Source organism: Acinonyx jubatus, chromosome B1 (assembly GCF_027475565.1).
Source record: "Acinonyx jubatus isolate Ajub_Pintada_27869175 chromosome B1, VMU_Ajub_asm_v1.0, whole genome shotgun sequence".
Lineage (NCBI taxonomy): Eukaryota > Metazoa > Chordata > Mammalia > Carnivora > Felidae > Acinonyx > Acinonyx jubatus.
The window spans coordinates 7281475-7298080 of record NC_069382.1 but is presented as its reverse complement, the minus strand read 5'-3'; the positions used below and the strand labels follow the sequence as shown (position 1 = coordinate 7298080).

Sequence of the window (16606 nt, the reverse complement as noted above, 5' to 3'; positions counted from 1 at the left end):
TGTTGGGGGTTAGCTACTCTACCGCTTAGCAAACTGGTCAACTTGGAAATGCTGTGTGGGGAAGGCACTGTGGGGCTTTCTTTTTGATTATAACAAGTTTTAAGCACAATGGCCAACATTCAGCGAGCTGTCAGAAGATACAGGAGTCTGGCAGGAAGGGTACACCCAACTAGAAAATAGTGACTTACCCACTATTCACAAATCCTCTTTACTCTGCTTTTTCCTACTATAGAGATCGGAAAGGTAAAATACCCAGTTTTTGCTCTGTTTTTTTAAATTTTTAAATGTATTTTTTAAAGTTTATTTTATTTTTATTTTTTTTAATGTTTACTATTTTTGAGAGAGAGAGAGACAGAGGCAGACAGCAAGAACAGAAGGGGCAGGGAGAGAGGAAGACACAGAATCGGAAGCAGGCTCCAGGCTCTGAGTGACCAGCACAGAGCCTAATGCAAGACTCGAACTCACAGACTGAGAGATCATGACCTGAGATGAAGTCAGCTGCTTAACTGACTAAGCCACCCAGAAGGCGCCCCTTAAGTTTATTTTTATTTATCGAGAGAGAGAGAGAGAGAGAGAGAGAAAGCAGGGGAGGGACAGAGACAGAGGGAGAGAGAGAATCCCAAGCAGGCTCCACACTGTCAGCATCACAGCCTGACACAGGGCTCGAACCCACAAACTGTGAGATCATGACCTGAGCTGAGATCAAGAGTCTGCTTAACTGACTGAGCCATCCAGGGGCACCTTCCTCTTCTTTTAAAATTCGGGTTCCATAGATCCAGCCGGTAGGATGCCAGCCTAAGGGGACCTCTCCTTCCTGAGTCACATGGCCTCATCCTTTGGGGTCCCCATCCTGTCACCTTTCTCTCCTTCCCACTGAGACTGCAGACATAATACACAAGACCCTGTCACCAGGTAGTTCAAGCAAGTGGAAGGAAACCAGGGAGGTCAGTGTCAAAAGAAGGGAAGAATTCAGGTCCTCAATGGACTCTGGCTTCAGCTCTAATGGCCCTGGAATGTGGAGACCCCAAATGTCTCGACAGAAGACCAATAAACCCCACATGTTTAAGCTACAATTAGGATTTTGATTATTTATAGCCTAATTTACTTCTAATTCATATAGTTTGATTGCTGCTTTATTATAAAGTACATACTGGATGAATAACCGGATACATGCAGTATATATCTGGTGCCTTTTGGACACACTTAGAGACTAAAACCTTAGGGAAAGGAATGTCTCTCATTTCATACCAGAAGAGAAATCATTTTTACCTTGTGTACTCATAAAGTGCTGGAACAATGCTTTGGTACTGTCTTCTGATGGCCAATAATGCACCAATATAACCACATAAGATGAGCAATTCATTTCGAGCTCTAAAAGAGAATATAGTTTTTAAAATTCTTTTAACTTGAGGTATAGAACATTACTCACATATATAGTTACCGTACTTATATCTCTGTATTTTGATGGGTGACATTTATAGCAAAATATGTTTAGAAAATTTTCTCAACTTGAAGATGTTTTATTCATGAGTTGAGTCCCTTTCAGACATTTATGCTACAGCACAAGTAATGTTTTAACTTTTGGCTCCTTGTTTTCCTCTATCCCTTGGCCGTTTCTTCATGCAAATTTCTAAGGAACTCATTAGGCCTGATTTAGGAATTCCTGGCACATTACAGACTCTAAGCAAGGACAGGGCACACCCTCTCGATTTCCCGCTGGGGAAATGTCTAAGTTTCCCAGGCTGTGGCAACGTCTTTCCCGCACTGCCATTAAAACAGTAATAGCCCAAAGCCTCCATTGCAAACTATACACCACCTCTGGGGACTTTCGTTCTGTGGACGAGTGTCCTTCCATGATACCTGAATGCAGGGCTGGTAACTAGATGTCACTCCCTAGCACCTTCACTTTTCCCCCAGTAGTATGCTCTGTGCACAGTGGCTGTTTAACAGACATGACCACCAGCTTCTTGAGGACTTCGGGTCTAAGACCACCCCAACGCTCTGAATCAGCCCTATTTGAACCAGGTGTGCGTGTGTGTGTGTGTATCCATGTGTGTCTGTGTGTCTTGTCTTTGTGTCCATGTGTGTCTGTGTGTGTGTGTGTCCATGTGCATGTATGTTCATGAGTCCATGTGTGTCCGTGTGTGTCCGTGTGTGTGTCCATGTGTGTGTGTACACATAAATAAATATACACACTCTAGGTATTCGTAAATAGGACCATGAGAATTTATTTTTTCCGTTTCCAATTGACCTCTGTATTTTTTCTTAAGAATAGCAAATATAAATGTAATTTTTCTCCAAGGGCACTTCCCTATCCAAGATGATCTTATTTCTTGATATGAACACCGAAAACAATATAACCATTTTCAAGCATTACATAGATTCCCTTATGTATTTTGGAGTAAAAGCACTTACTTAGTACACGTATGCAAGACTAATTTTTCAGTACGGATATAACTCAATAGGTCAAGAACGGGGTAAACGGTATCCAACGTCCATTCTGAGCTACTGATGCATTCTGGCAAAACAAAACCAAATAAGAGATGATCTAAATAATCATACTAATCATGTTCATCCAATTTTTAACTTACATAATTAATTCTCTCCTGGCCATCTCATCTGGACAAGTATTGCACATCTACCCTCTCTCAAGTCCCCATAGCACACAATCAGCAATCTCTTCCTTTTTTAAATTTAGGATGGCTGGTGTCTGACTTTAAGGCTGCTTGTCAATACTAATGAAAGGCTAAAATCAGTGAGTAGATTTGAGTTGATACCACCAACGGAAAACTTACCTTTGATGAAGTCAATACCAATAGGAAGGGCTTTTTCAGGCTCTTGACTTAACAAGAAATACTTCACAGTTTCAAATATATTACCATCCGCAAGGGCAGCCTCTGCTAACTGCATACATTCTTCTACTGTGGGTAGCTTGCACTGAAAAGTAATCGGTTTAATGACGTTACTAAAACTTAGAGGGATACACGCAGCAGTATAAGTACTAAATATCTCCAATATGCCTACTATGCTCTTCCTAGTAAAGTTGCTCAAAACAGATGTCAGTGAAATAATTTTTATTAAAAGCACACATTTATGAAAATATCTTTAGGATCTAATAACAGTAAATATGATATTAATTACCTAAGTGCATCATTAGTTTTTCACCACACAAATACTTAATGAAAAAGGTAGAAGTAAATTATCCTGTGATATTGGAATTAGTATCCACACATGTAACTTAGAAAAACACATGCTGAGATTTATCACTTCAGAATATACTGACCACTGTCAGAAACTACATTAAATACAGAAAACATAAAAAATACACTCTGACATCTCACACACACTGTGGAGTTTAATTTTGCTTGGCCTTTGAGACAGAGCAACTTAATTTCAAGTAGAAAGGCGAAACATGTTACAAGCTCTCAAAGTTTTTAGCTCTGACATTCTGAAATGCCACAAAATGCAGATTTTGAGCCCAGGAAACTTCATTACTGGAAAATGAAAAGCACTACTCCCCAGTTTTTCAAATGATTTTTTTTTTCCTGTTGAAACTCAGTCTGCTCCTCCCTTAGGTACGTTCTCCTGCTTCCAGGGTGCAGGCGGGGGTTTCCTGCATTGTCCCCCTTCCAGCACCTATAAATAGTTAATGCTTCTTCTCACTGGGATTGGCAACCACTGACGTGGTGCTTCCACAAAGGTATTTTGTGTTACGACTCCAGAGGGCGCGGTTCGCGCACAGCAAGGTTGCCCATCTCCTCACCTCTGAGGTTTATCACTTTCTTCCCTCTCACTTTTATGTCCCCGTAAGTTACTAGATTGGTTTATTCAATAGTTTCTGTTTAAAGGGGGTTTGGAGATGAGGGACAGATGATGGGGATTAAGGAGTGCACCTGCTGTAATGAGTACCAAAGTGCTGAGTCACTATATTGCACACCTGAAACTGATATTACATTGTATGCTAACTACCTGGAATTTAAATTAAACTTAAAAATCAAATAAAAATTATGTAAATTGAATATTTTGGATTCCACAATCTCTCTTAAAAAATTACAATGAACTCAATTAAAGGAGCTCTCGTATATATAAGATTTCACATTGTTTCCCCAACTTCATTAACTAAATGCCAGTTATTGACTGAGCAACTACGTGCACTAGGTATTACAACTGGCTAAAGTTCTTCACTTTGACATATGCTCTAAGAGAGTAAAGGGAATAAAAAAAATGGTTTCTATTGAAATTTTATCCTCAAATAAAATATAATAAGAGTAAGATGATCATTGCTGTAATTCCCATCCTATCTTAAAATTCTAAGTTATATAAATTAACATAATATTTAAAAATATAATTTGTAGCATTACTTGTGAAACTGTCCACAGGTAGTAGTAACACCTTTATACCTAACTGACTAGTCTTTGTAAACAGTTATCAGTGAAGTCTGAGCAGAAAGTCTAATTATATCCTTTCAGATTGTGTGACAAAAAGGCGATGCGAATGCCATCCTGCCTGTGTCATTACGAGCGTGTAAACACAGACAAGTATTTCTCCTCTCTAAGCCCCAACATTAGTGCTTGCTGCTATCACCTCATACAGGGCATAGGGTGTATATTTAAAGCACCATGCAGCAAATGTAAGGTTCATACTTCCTTCCCTCTGCATTTTCATTTCAACACAGGAACAGCTTTTACTTGTCATGTTTGTAAAAGTGAAGCACAACTCACTTAGAAAATATTTCACAGAACACAAAGTGTGTAAAGAAGTCAGGCCACCCATAATCTCACAACCCACTGGTCACTGTGAATGATTACCATCTCATAAGTATTGTCCCTCATCTCACACACACAGTTACTCACACACATACACACTTGCTCAAACACTCACATATACACTCACTCATGCACACACATGCTCACTCTATCTGTGTTATCATAATACTTAGTAAGTATCCACTGTTGGATGAAAAGGGCCACTAAACACTGCATGGGGCGCCTGAGTGGCTCAGTCAGTTAAGCGTCCGACTTCGGCTCAGGTCATGATCTCACGGTTCGTGAGTTCGAGCCCTGAGTTGGGCTCTGTGCTGACAGCTCAGAGCCTGGAGCCTGTTTCAGATTCTGTATCTCTCTCTGTCTGCCCCTCCACTGCTTGCACTCTCTCGCATTGTCTCAAAAATAAACATTAAAAAGTAATTTTTAAACACTGCAGACAAATCAAGGGTCATGAAGTGGGGTCATTTAAGTGAAACAAAACACTGCTATTTTCATATTAAAGACAAAAAATATTTTACTGTAAGTTATATTTTTCTTAAAAGACCTGTATATATCTCCTTAAATATATAATAATTAACATAAATATGTGCAGTTATTTTCAAAATGAAAATCATATGGCATGTATTTCATATTCTGCTTTTTTACAGAACTGTTTTATAGCCTTATACCAATGTCAATAAAAAGAGAACTTCATGATCTTTTTAATGGGTGAAAAGCATTGAAATACATAAATGTACTGCAATTTATATACACAATCTCCCTATTGTTGAACATTTTGGTTATTTTTATACATAATCTTGGTTCATAAATTCCTATATTCTACAAAGGAGCATTTTTTAAAAGCACTTTAAAGCAATGCATGTGAATTTCATCATAATTAACTCTTTTAAAGATCCTAAACTGCCTATTTGTAAAAGTTGGCAAAAATGCACCTTAAGGTGCAGAGGGGCAGAGTGGGACGGATGTGGAGTCAGACATGCTAAAGCTCAAGTCTACACTCTGCCTTTAACTAACTAGAGGCAGTTGCTTAAGCTCCCCGAGCTCACTTTCGCTGTAAAATAGGAACAATGAGCCTTGCTTTTCGGGGTTTCCATGTGAATTCAGTAAAATACAAACATATGTGAAAATTCAGAACTGTCTCAAGCACACAGAAGCTCAACCAATGTCACTTACTGTTATCACTTCTGTTATATCTATAAAAGGGTTCGCGAGGGATCATATGTTTCTCTGCCTGAATCTTTATTTGCCCTAACCTAAAATTAGTTAAATCCTAGCACTGCATTCCAAATTAGAATATGTAATACCCTTAGAATACCTTCTCATGAAGATCATTTATCTCTTCAGTACACCCTGGGTAGAAAGCACAGAGTTTAACTAACTGTAGTTCATTGTCAGGAGTCATCAGGAGAAGATCAGCTGCCAAATTCCTATGCACATAACAAAGGGGGAAACTGATTCAACAAGGAAAAAATCTAAAAATAACATTTAGAACTATTTCAAAGGAAGAAAACTCTGATACTGCCTTTGGTTTTCTACTAACATAAAAAATACTAATTTTCTACTTAATTATGAAAGACCTCCAAACGTGGATGACAGATAAACCAAAGGGCATGAAGGAAAAATGTATTAGGAAATTTCTATAATTTTGTAAAAATCTTAAATCTGTATATATTTGCCATTAATTTTGCTATTACAGAATTATTCTCTAAGCAAACTAAGCAGTATTAGATATGTCCTGTGGAGTGAATTATGAAGCAAGCTTTGTGAAGGCTACTTTTCATCAGCTTTTGTTATGGCCGCAACCACAGCTGGATTAAGCCACTCTTTAAAACCAGGAGAATACTGACTGGGGCGCCTGGTGGCTCAGTTGGATGCATCCGACTTTGGCTCAGGTCATAAATCTCATGGTTTGTGAGGTTGAGCCCCATGTCAGGCTCAGAGCCTGGAGCCTGCTTCAGATTCTGTGTCTCCCTCTCTCTCTGCTCCTCCCCCACTCGTGCTCTGTCTCTGTCTCTCAAAAATGAATAAACAAACAAACAAACAAAAAAGAATACTGAGATATTTTAAGTTTCGAATTTCAGGTGTTTTGCATCTCTCTTAAACTTTACGTGGAAATCAAAGATAGAAATGCAGTTTCCTGATTTACTTTTTTAAAGATTCAATGAAAGGAATAAATCACTTAAAAATAAGGTATTTTAGGGACGCTTGGGTGGCTCAGTTGGTTGAGCGACTGACTCTTGATTTCGGCTCAAGTCATAATTCCAGGGTCATGGGATAGAGCTGCATGTCAAGCCCCAAGGTGGGGTGCCATGGTTGGCGTGGAGCCTGCTTAAGATTCTCTCTCCCTCTGCCCCTCCCGAGCTCATGCCCACTCTCGCTCATGGTCTCTCTCTAAAATAAAAATAATTTTAAAAATATAAAATAAAAAAGAAGGTATATTAAAGCATCATGTGTCATATTTAACGGCTTTACGTTAAAAATGTTCTGTATGATATCCTCTTTAAAAATCATTAGGTGAAGAGTTTTTCGTTGCATACTGTTGCACAACTGAGAAAACACTAATTTTTAATGATTCAAGATGTTATTATCCACTTTTCAAGAAACTGATATAAAACACATTCAGCATAACTTGAGAACAGGCAATATTTCAAATGTGAGTTTCTGAAAGGGTGGACTTCAGAGAGTAAAATCTTCCTTCACCTTCTTTGTGAAGCCTTCAGTAAAATGTACATTGATCATTTATGTGAATACATTATTTTTAAGACATTAAGAGGTGTGTAATCAAGAATATAGTGAGCATGGAACAGGAAGAGAGACAATTTATGTGTATCAAATACTCTATCATCATTGAACAGGTAAGTCTTTGAGTGTTTTTCCAAGTCTCAAATTAGGGTAATTCACCTGCTCTTTCTAAGAAGTTTCAATGCTTATGTTTCCTGATACTGACATTTAATAGCAGTATTTGATAATGTCCATGAGAATACAGAAATTACCATTTGTTTTTACAGTACATACACTAGATGTGTAAATTCTTTTTTTTTTTTTTAACGTTTATTTATTTTTGAGACAGAGAGAGACAGAGCATGAACGGGGGAGGGTCAGAGAGAGGGAGACACAGAATCTGAAACAGGCTCCAGGCTCTGAGCTGTCAGCACAGAGCCCCACGCGGGGCTCGAACTCACGGACCGCGAGGTCATGACCTGAGCCGAAGTCGGCCACTTAACCGACTGAGCCACCCAGGCGCCCCTAGATGTGTAAATTCTATTCAAACTTCTATGAACTACAGACAAAAGTCTGACCTTCTTGCTGTAGAATTATATCCTGATACACTGAAGTTTGCAGCAATGCTAATTTTCTTCTCCTTTTAGTGTAACTTACCATTTACTGAAACTTCCATTTACCAATCGGGGAAAATGTATATACGTGTAATGATACAGACCTACTAAATAATCTAAACTCTCACATTTCATTGTCAGAACAAGCATTTTCACTTGTTTAGCTGACTTATTGACTACTATTTTGTATTGTAGAAAGTCACAATTCATTTATGACACAGATTTTAATATAAAACTGTGAGAGATTTTGTACCTACACTACAAGAAGTGTTGTCACTTTGTAGTTAGGTTTTATATGTTATAAATTCTATAAATGAATTGTTATTCTGCAAAACAATGAAGCACGAACAAGTAATGATCATTTACTATAGAGTTAATATTCTAAAACTGAAATAAAATATGAATATTTTTATTAAATGTTTTTATAAAAATAGACAGTACCTGTATCCAACAGATGGAAAGCTAGAAAGAAAATTATTTTAAATATGAATACCATGTATATGCAGTGAGAACCAAGAAAAAGGAGACTTTTACCAGCAAATGTAAGACAGGGAAGGGCACTTGTCTTACAAAATTGTGAACATTCCTTCCAAATTATCAACTATGTTTTTATTTAAACTTTTGGAGGCTTATTCATAGGGCTTACGGATTTCCCCTGGAAATAAACCTGATGAGCATTACATATTTCAAAATTTGAACTTTATCCAAGTTTCTGTTGCATGTATCCATGGATATATAAAGGAAACTTCTTAGGGGCATTACGAGGAAATAGAAGTTTGTCTTATATTAAAAGCAACTAAGACATGTAGTCAGTTGAAAGATTATTTAAACCTCACCTAAATTTAATTTCTATTTGTTTTGCTACTTTTTACCTTTACCAAAAAAAAAAAAAACAAAAAACAAAAAACAACTTAATCACATTTTATTTAGATTACACGATGACCTCTAGCAGGGAGTCCGTCACCTTTGTGAATAAATAATCTACGTTAAACTCATGCTTTGGGATAAGGTCTAAGGCAAGTCACAGTATGCAACTGACCGTTACTGTTCCTGACGGACATAGACCTGGGTGCTAAGGATGGGGGGCATTACACACACATAAGTCATAAGTCTAAGGTCAATGGTGGGGTGCTGCCACGTTTGGGTTGGGGGAAGGACCTCTGTGGCTGTAAGATACGGGAATAAATGACCAAAACTCTGAGATTCCCGATTCCCTAGGAAGCCCCCAGATCCAGAAAGAAAGGGAAAACGGGAAGTGTTGCTGTCTTTCTGAGCTAGCCACAGACGAAGGGGGCCACATGGCTTGATAGCTGAAAAGACCGCAGACCTGTGTTGCTCCCCACGTTCACATATTGAAACTTAATCCCCAGTGCAATGGTATTTGGAAGTGGGGCCCCTGGGAGGTGATTAGGCCCTGAGGGCTGAGCCCTGAATGGTATTGGTGCCTTGTAAAAGAGGCCACAGAGAGCTAGCTCGACCCTTCCGCACACGAACAAAGGGAGAGGATGGCTGATGAGGACCCAGGAAGCCGGCTCTCATCAGACACCAAATCTGCCAGCGCCTTGATCTTGGACTTCTCAGCCTCCAGAACTGTGAGAAATACATTTCTGTCATTTGTAAGCCACCCAGTCTGTGACACTTTGTCACAGCAGCCTGAACCGACAAAGACAGTAGCTAAGTATAAACTTCGGAGCCAGTTTATAGAACGTTGAATCTTGGCTCCACCACTTATTGAGGCCAGAGGCAAAGCAGTATCTATCGTGAGTGAATCATTACATGTAAAGTGCTTACCACAGAGCTTGGCACACAGTACAGAAGGGTTAGTTAGCTGTCATTATTCTTAATGTTATTACTGTCTGTGGAATTCGACAGTAGAGTCTGTACAGCTCCATTTTACGAGTGGTGTGTGTGTGTGTGTGTGTGTGTGTGCATGCACGCACACACGTGAACTGGGCGTGCGGTGGGAAGAGGTGAAAGACCCGATTAACAAGTTTATTTAGAAACTCCTTAAGGTTTTAAGTGCTTTAGGGAAGGAGAAGATGAATGTCTGAAATCATCTTTATTCAACAAACATCTCTTGAGTGTCGGCCTCGTATCTTTGCTAAAGATGCTCCATAATGAAGGACTATCTGCCGAAGATCAGGGCTCTGCAGACGGGGGTGAGAACTGCTTGGACCTGGACTTCCAGGTCACCCCAGGGACTTTCCAGGGTCTATTTCTTAGAGGACTGCCCACGTCTGGGGAAATGGCCTGTTCCAAGTCTCCAGCTAAACTATGTTATTATGCTCCATTAGAAAAGTGACCTTATTTTGCAAACCTTAAACTAAGACACAAGGTCTGACAAGAATCAGTGTAGATATGCAGAATCTGAAATGTGGAAATATGTGGTCCTGATTATCTTAAGCAGTGCACATTTATTCACGATGTTCTGTGCACTCGAAATAATATCGAGTTACGAGGGGACTGCTTCAGAATGGGCCACGGTAGATTTCACTCCAAACCAGGGCAATTCCCATGATTACTTCATCATCATAGCCCTGTTTCCTCCCACAATCTTTCTCTTTCAATCAAAAAGGAGATGCTAGGCGCTTGGGTAGCTCAGTCAGTTGAGTCTGACTCTTGGTTTCGGCTCAGGTCATGACCTCATGGTTCATGAGTCTGAGCCCCACTTTGGGCTCTGTGTTGACAGCTTGTAACCTGCTTGGGATTCTCTCTCCTTCTCTCTCTCTCTGCCCTTCCCTGATCACACGCCCTCTCTCTCTCAAAAATAAATAAATATTAAGAAATTAAGTTAAAAAATTTGAAAAGGAGATGCTGTATTCTCTCAAAACACATCAAATGCAAGTTAAAATATTTTAAAAATGTATTCCATTCCTATAAAATTATTCTTCGAATTTAGAAATTCTTACCATGGTGGAATCATCATGCATTTTCTCGCCAGCAATTCCAGGGCATAGTGGGTTGCGGGTGCAGCAGGCTCTCCGAGCACTGTGCCCACACTGACGGCCAACTCCAGTTCATTTCCACGAATCAGGTATGCCATAGCAAGCTTACCCAATAAGAAAATAATTCCTTCAGTTTCATAGATGCTGGATTGGATCATCTTTCCCCGCCAAGCTCATAAAGTAGATAAAGCAGTATTAACCTATAATCAATTATTCTTAAAAATACTGAATGTAATATTCCTCTAAAGTACTTATGTAAGTATAAATGCAATTTCCAGATGGAAAAGCTTATCTGATAAAGGGACATACAGGGAATTTTTATAAGGTCAGAATTTAAGTTTAGAACCCTTGATAATAATTTTTTAATGAATTAATAACAGTTTGTCTGCTATATCCTCATGTCCTTCCATGTCTCTATCACAAAACAATGCCAATTCTTAGAAGATTCATCAACAGTGTGCAATGATTATCAACGATTCCGTAAATCTACTGTATCTAAGGATACATGCAAAACAGAATCCATCTTTACTATACATTTTTCTTACTAGATTAGAGGGTCAAATAGGAAATACCTTAAAAACATCACTTTTGAAGATTATACTAACGTATACTTAAAAATAAGCGCTTCCAGAGTCAAGTATTCTGAATCCCTGAGATTTTTCCCTTCACCACACTATTTCTTCTCCTATCAGATGAAATACTTGAAGTCAGGTTGTTACAAATATGTACCTTGTGATAAAAATGAATTGGAAATAAGATTTCATAGTCTGTAGAGTTTATGTGTGCTTCTGAGACACGGTAGCTCAGGCTTGGTAAGCACGCAAAATCAGATCTTGCACAGGAGTTGCCATATTTTTTCCACTCAAACACCATGACGCACCTTAAGAGCTTTCCATTTACATAAACCAATGTGAAATGTACCTCAGTATTATCTACGGCTAGCTGGCAACATGCGGCTAACACTGCGCGACCATCCTGAAAATACCATTCCGCTAGTTCTTCACTGACTTTGTGCAGGAGTCTAGAAAAGAGAAAGAGTATGTAGTCTATATAAACAGAAGGATTCCGTCATAAAATGAACTAACGCCCTTTTAGAACAAGCTTATTAAGGGATCACATAGGATTTAATTTGGTATCTTTGATTCAGGTATAAAGTCTGATCTTTGGGAAAGAAAAATCAGGAAAGCTACTTTTCTTAGCAAACAAATTAGTATGGATGGCATGCCCCCACCCCAAATGTCAGAATAAAAGTCTCATTTTCAAAATTTGCCATCCTACATTGAATAATTCACAACTCAGCTATAGGGACAGTTAACTGCAGAAGAATTACAGGCTGAACTGAAACTTTTCAAAATTTAGATGGTGACCACAATATGGGTAGGGTATGTTAGATCTTTAAAATGTCGAGTTTAGATATGGCAGAGAATAGCAGCAAAGAATCAGGAAGGAGTACACTGGTCCTAACACCTTATTTGCTTAACATTTTATGACCCTTTTTTACTTGAAAAGCATCATAAAAGTTTAGATATCCAATTTTTTAAAGCAATAATAGGAGCCAATAATGAGGCATGGGAAAGTAGATTATTAGATTTTAAAAAAGGGCAAAAGGCTGAAGAATTCTAACTTCCATTTCTTCTAAAAAATGTGTATTTGGATTTCTTCTTTAAAAGGAGTCTAAATTTTATTCCCAACACTAATTCTGGTGTCTTGGGATGATGTCATCTATAATGACTTTACAGTGAAACATTAATAAACAGCCCTCCTTATTTTTACTGCCTCTCCTCCCTAAACAAGGTTGATGTTTTGAACTATTTCGGTGCTTTATCTGCAATCTCTCTACTGAAATACATGCTGCCTCTCTGAAAGCCACACAAAAGGCTTGCAGGCTGCACGTGCATGCCTGACACTGTCCTGTTCACCCAGAGACCCTGGGATGGAGCAGGACTGAGGCGAGAATCAAAGTGAGACAGCCCAGCCCCTGTGCATGGAGAAGGGTGAAGCGCATGGGTCTTAAAACCCCCTAAGGGGAAGCCAACCCTGAAAATACTGATCCCACACAAAGGATAAAGCGCTCACTCATGACAGTCTTCCTTGTAGATATCATCAGGATATGAAGATCCTTTAGGTGTGGAAACATGTACGGTCTGCATGTTTCCCTCACAAGCAGCCTGGAATTTAATAAAATCTTTAATTAATTTTTAGCTAATTGTTGACAGCTGCCCAATTTCTAAGTATTATTTTGATCAAAGTGCAGTTGACCCTCTAACAATATGGGTTTGAACTGCACAGGTCCACTTATATGCAGATCTTTTCCAATAAATACAGGACTGTAAATGTATTTCCTCTTCCTCATGATTTCCTTAATAACACTTTCTTTTCGCTAGCTCACTTTAAGGTCAGAACACGATATAGAACACATGGAACGTGCAAAATACGTGTTAATCGACTGCTCATGTTATTGGTAAAGTTTCTGGTCAACAGTAGACTATTAGTACTTAAGTTTTGGGGGAGTCAAAAGTTATAGGAGGATCTCTGGGTGGGGGTTCAGTGTCCCTAAACCTGTGCTGTTCAAGGATCAACTGCTTATTTAAATCATGTTTAAAATTTATACAATCTGGAGGTACCCTCAGAATTCGAAAAAGAATGTGGACTCCATTTGTATCAACACAAAGCTTCAAGTGCATGGTTACTAGAAATAGTTGTTCACCCACATATGACATTCAGCAGCATACAAAAGTCCACGGATGCCTGAATGTCTAAAATACGTGCAGTGTGACCAGGGCATAGAAAGTGTGACCGTACTGCAGACAGAGAAGGTTGGGAGGTGGGCAGGAGCCAGGCCATCTGACTGTCGATCACGGGAAGGCAGGTGTGATCAGTCAGCACAGTCTTCCTTCCACAGGCCCTCCCGCCAGGGTAGCTGGCCTGTGTGATCATGTACTGGTACCTGTGCAACAAGCAGAGCTTCTGTAAGCTGACCTCTTGACATAAAAAAATTCACTAATTTTTTCACATCTCCAATGGCGATGCAGTATGGAATGACATCATCCTTATCTTCCTGGATTAACTGATCAGCTCTCCTAATAAAACAAGAACAGCTTTCTTTATAATATACCAATTTCAAGGTTCTCAGTTGGACTCAGATTTTCTGAAATATCTAAAGCAGCCAAATATCCAAAATATGTGGTAGATTTCCTAAAACCCTTCTGCATATCACTTTTCTAAAAGCTTCAGATTTTATAATCAAATCAGATATGGAAGACAAAAGTTTTCTGCAATAAATAAAATAGATAACTTATTTTCTCTTAAAACACTACATATTTTCATATTTTAAAAGCACTGAACATATTAGGTCTTAAAAATGAATACAGCTCATCTATTAAAGTGAGCAATATATTTTCTGAAAATAAGTTGTAAACTAGATGTGTGATGGGATATCTACTTTCAATTGGATTAATAAATACGTGCACGTCTACTGCATTAAAGACAGAATTTTAAACGTTTTAGGGAGCACAACAATGAATGCAAACCCTTTAAATGCAAGTAACTTAAAATCATTAAAAAAGAGAAGAGTATAAATACTGACAATAAAATATAGAATACTATGAGCACCCCAAGCAAGGTAGTTTAAAAAAACAAAAAGTTCCTGATATGTGAGGGGAAAACAGGATCCTGATCTTGGAGATTACCAAGAATCTACTTGCGTCTGCCTCTGTCTCTCTACATCCTGTCTGTGTTTCTCTTCTCCTAAAGAAGTCCCAAGTAGTTTCCCAGTGACCAACCAAATTAATTTAACTCTTATTATTTAGCCTCAGGTTTGTTGAAAACTAATCTGTGGGCACCTGGATGGCACAGCTGGTTAAGCGTCTGACCTGATTTTGGCTCAGGTCATGATCTTGCAGTTTCGTGAGTTCCAGCCCTGCATCGGGCGCTAGGCTGACAGTGCAGAGCCTGCCTGGGATTCTCTCTCTCTCTCTCTCTGCCTCTCCCTGATTCATGCTCTCTGTCTCAAAATAAATGAATTAAAAAAAAAAAAGAACACTAATCTGGCATATTTAATATATGCTGGCATTTGCATTAAACTACATTTCAATCGCCAATCTCTGGGTTGGTGTAGCACAGTTTTTGTTTGCCCAGCTCACTGTTAACAATCTCCAATCTACAGGGTCACTGGAATTCTCCCCAACACCTGTGTTTTCAACCATTGTGACACGGATTTCTTTGTTATAGGAATAATAATATCCCCTTCTAAGGAACTAGGACTGAGAAATGGCCAATCTCTCTGAATGGCTGCATCTATACAACATAAATTTAGGAGCCGTGAGGAGACCATTTTCTGGCCACCATGTGAATTAAGGAGTAGAGAAAAGCAGGTGTTGGTTTCCAAAGATATCTGAAACAGTTTTTGCTGAGGTTGAAACACAACTGTTTTGTGAAAGAAACAATGTCTGCTAACACGGCTTTATTAAAGATTTCGGGGGTTGGGGGGGAAGATAACATTCACAAGTGTGCAGTGAGGGTACAGGAACTTGGAATTATTTGGGATTTTTAGAACTTAAGACAGGGAGCCCACAGCCAGCCCGCTGATGCACTTATTGCTGGGAAAACAGGTGCCAGGGAACGGTCTACTTTCCAACGGCAAATGTGTTCATTAGTCCTTCTGCATTTCATGCGTAGCCTCAGGCAGATTTTTATTTATACATGTGAGTTGCAGTTGAATTTGCTTCTAAATCGTGTCTCGTGGAAGAAAAATCAAACTTTTTCATTTTTAAGGCCAGAATCAAGGGAATTAGTCATGAAACAGTAGTCTACAGGCCTAGCACAGTGCTAGACACATAGTGAGCACTAAAAAAATAAATATTCCCTGAATGACTAGAATAGGGAACAGTCTTATGCTGTGAGTTGAAATGTGTCTGCCCAAAACACGTTAACTGAAGGACCAACCACGGTCTCTACAAATGTAACCTTATTTGGAAAGAGGGTCTTTGCTAATGTAATCAGTAAAGAGGGAGTTAAACTGGTTGAGGGTAGACCTTCAATCTGCTATGACTGGTGTCCTCCAAGAAAGAAGGGAATGTGCACACAGACACACAGGGAGTAAGGCACTGTGAGAAGAAAGCAGGGGTTTGAGTGGTGCACCCATGACTCAGTGAAGGCCGACGACTGCCAGTAACCACCAGAAGCTGGAGAAAAAACGTGGAACAGATTCTTTCTCAAAGACCTCAGTAGGAACCAGTCCTCCCGACAAGTGGATATTGGCCTTCTAGCCTCCGGGCTGTGAGAATAAATTTCTGTGGGTCTAAAGCCAACCAGTTTATAATACTTTGTTACAGGGGCCATAGGAAACCAACACATCTCAGAAAGAGGCTTCACCGTGCCTCCCTCGTATTCACGGACGGGAGACGGCAGGGATTGGTGGCCAAAGAGAACTGAGATTATTTACAGAAGAAGTACTCTGTGAACTTTAGGAAACCTTCAGAAAATCTTACCACCTATATTTCAGTAGCAATATATTATCCAATAAGTATGTTTACTCATCTGTCAATCTCTCCATTGACAT

The 16606-nt window shown here is 39.1% G+C and overlaps 1 protein-coding gene across 3 annotated transcripts in view; it reads right to left on the bottom strand.

Moving 5' to 3' along the window:
* WDR17 (WD repeat domain 17) overlaps positions 1-16606 on the bottom strand; it is a 110478-nt gene that overhangs the window by 9626 nt on the left and 84246 nt on the right. For 2 of the 3 annotated variants that reach the window (XM_027077033.2, XM_027077034.2), the window contains exons 21-29: positions 13994-14126; positions 13123-13214; positions 11968-12067; positions 11011-11150; positions 8543-8563; positions 6082-6193; positions 2796-2937; positions 2416-2518; positions 1270-1371 (exon numbers count right to left, since the gene is read on the bottom strand). In XM_027077033.2, the coding sequence (XP_026932834.2) occupies positions 1270-1371; positions 2416-2518; positions 2796-2937; positions 6082-6193; positions 8543-8563; positions 11011-11150; positions 11968-12067; positions 13123-13214; positions 13994-14126 (945 nt within the window). The remainder of the gene's footprint in view (positions 1-1269; positions 1372-2415; positions 2519-2795; positions 2938-6081; positions 6194-8542; positions 8564-11010; positions 11151-11967; positions 12068-13122; positions 13215-13993; positions 14127-16606) is intronic. The other variant, XM_027077036.2, reaches the window with a different exon arrangement.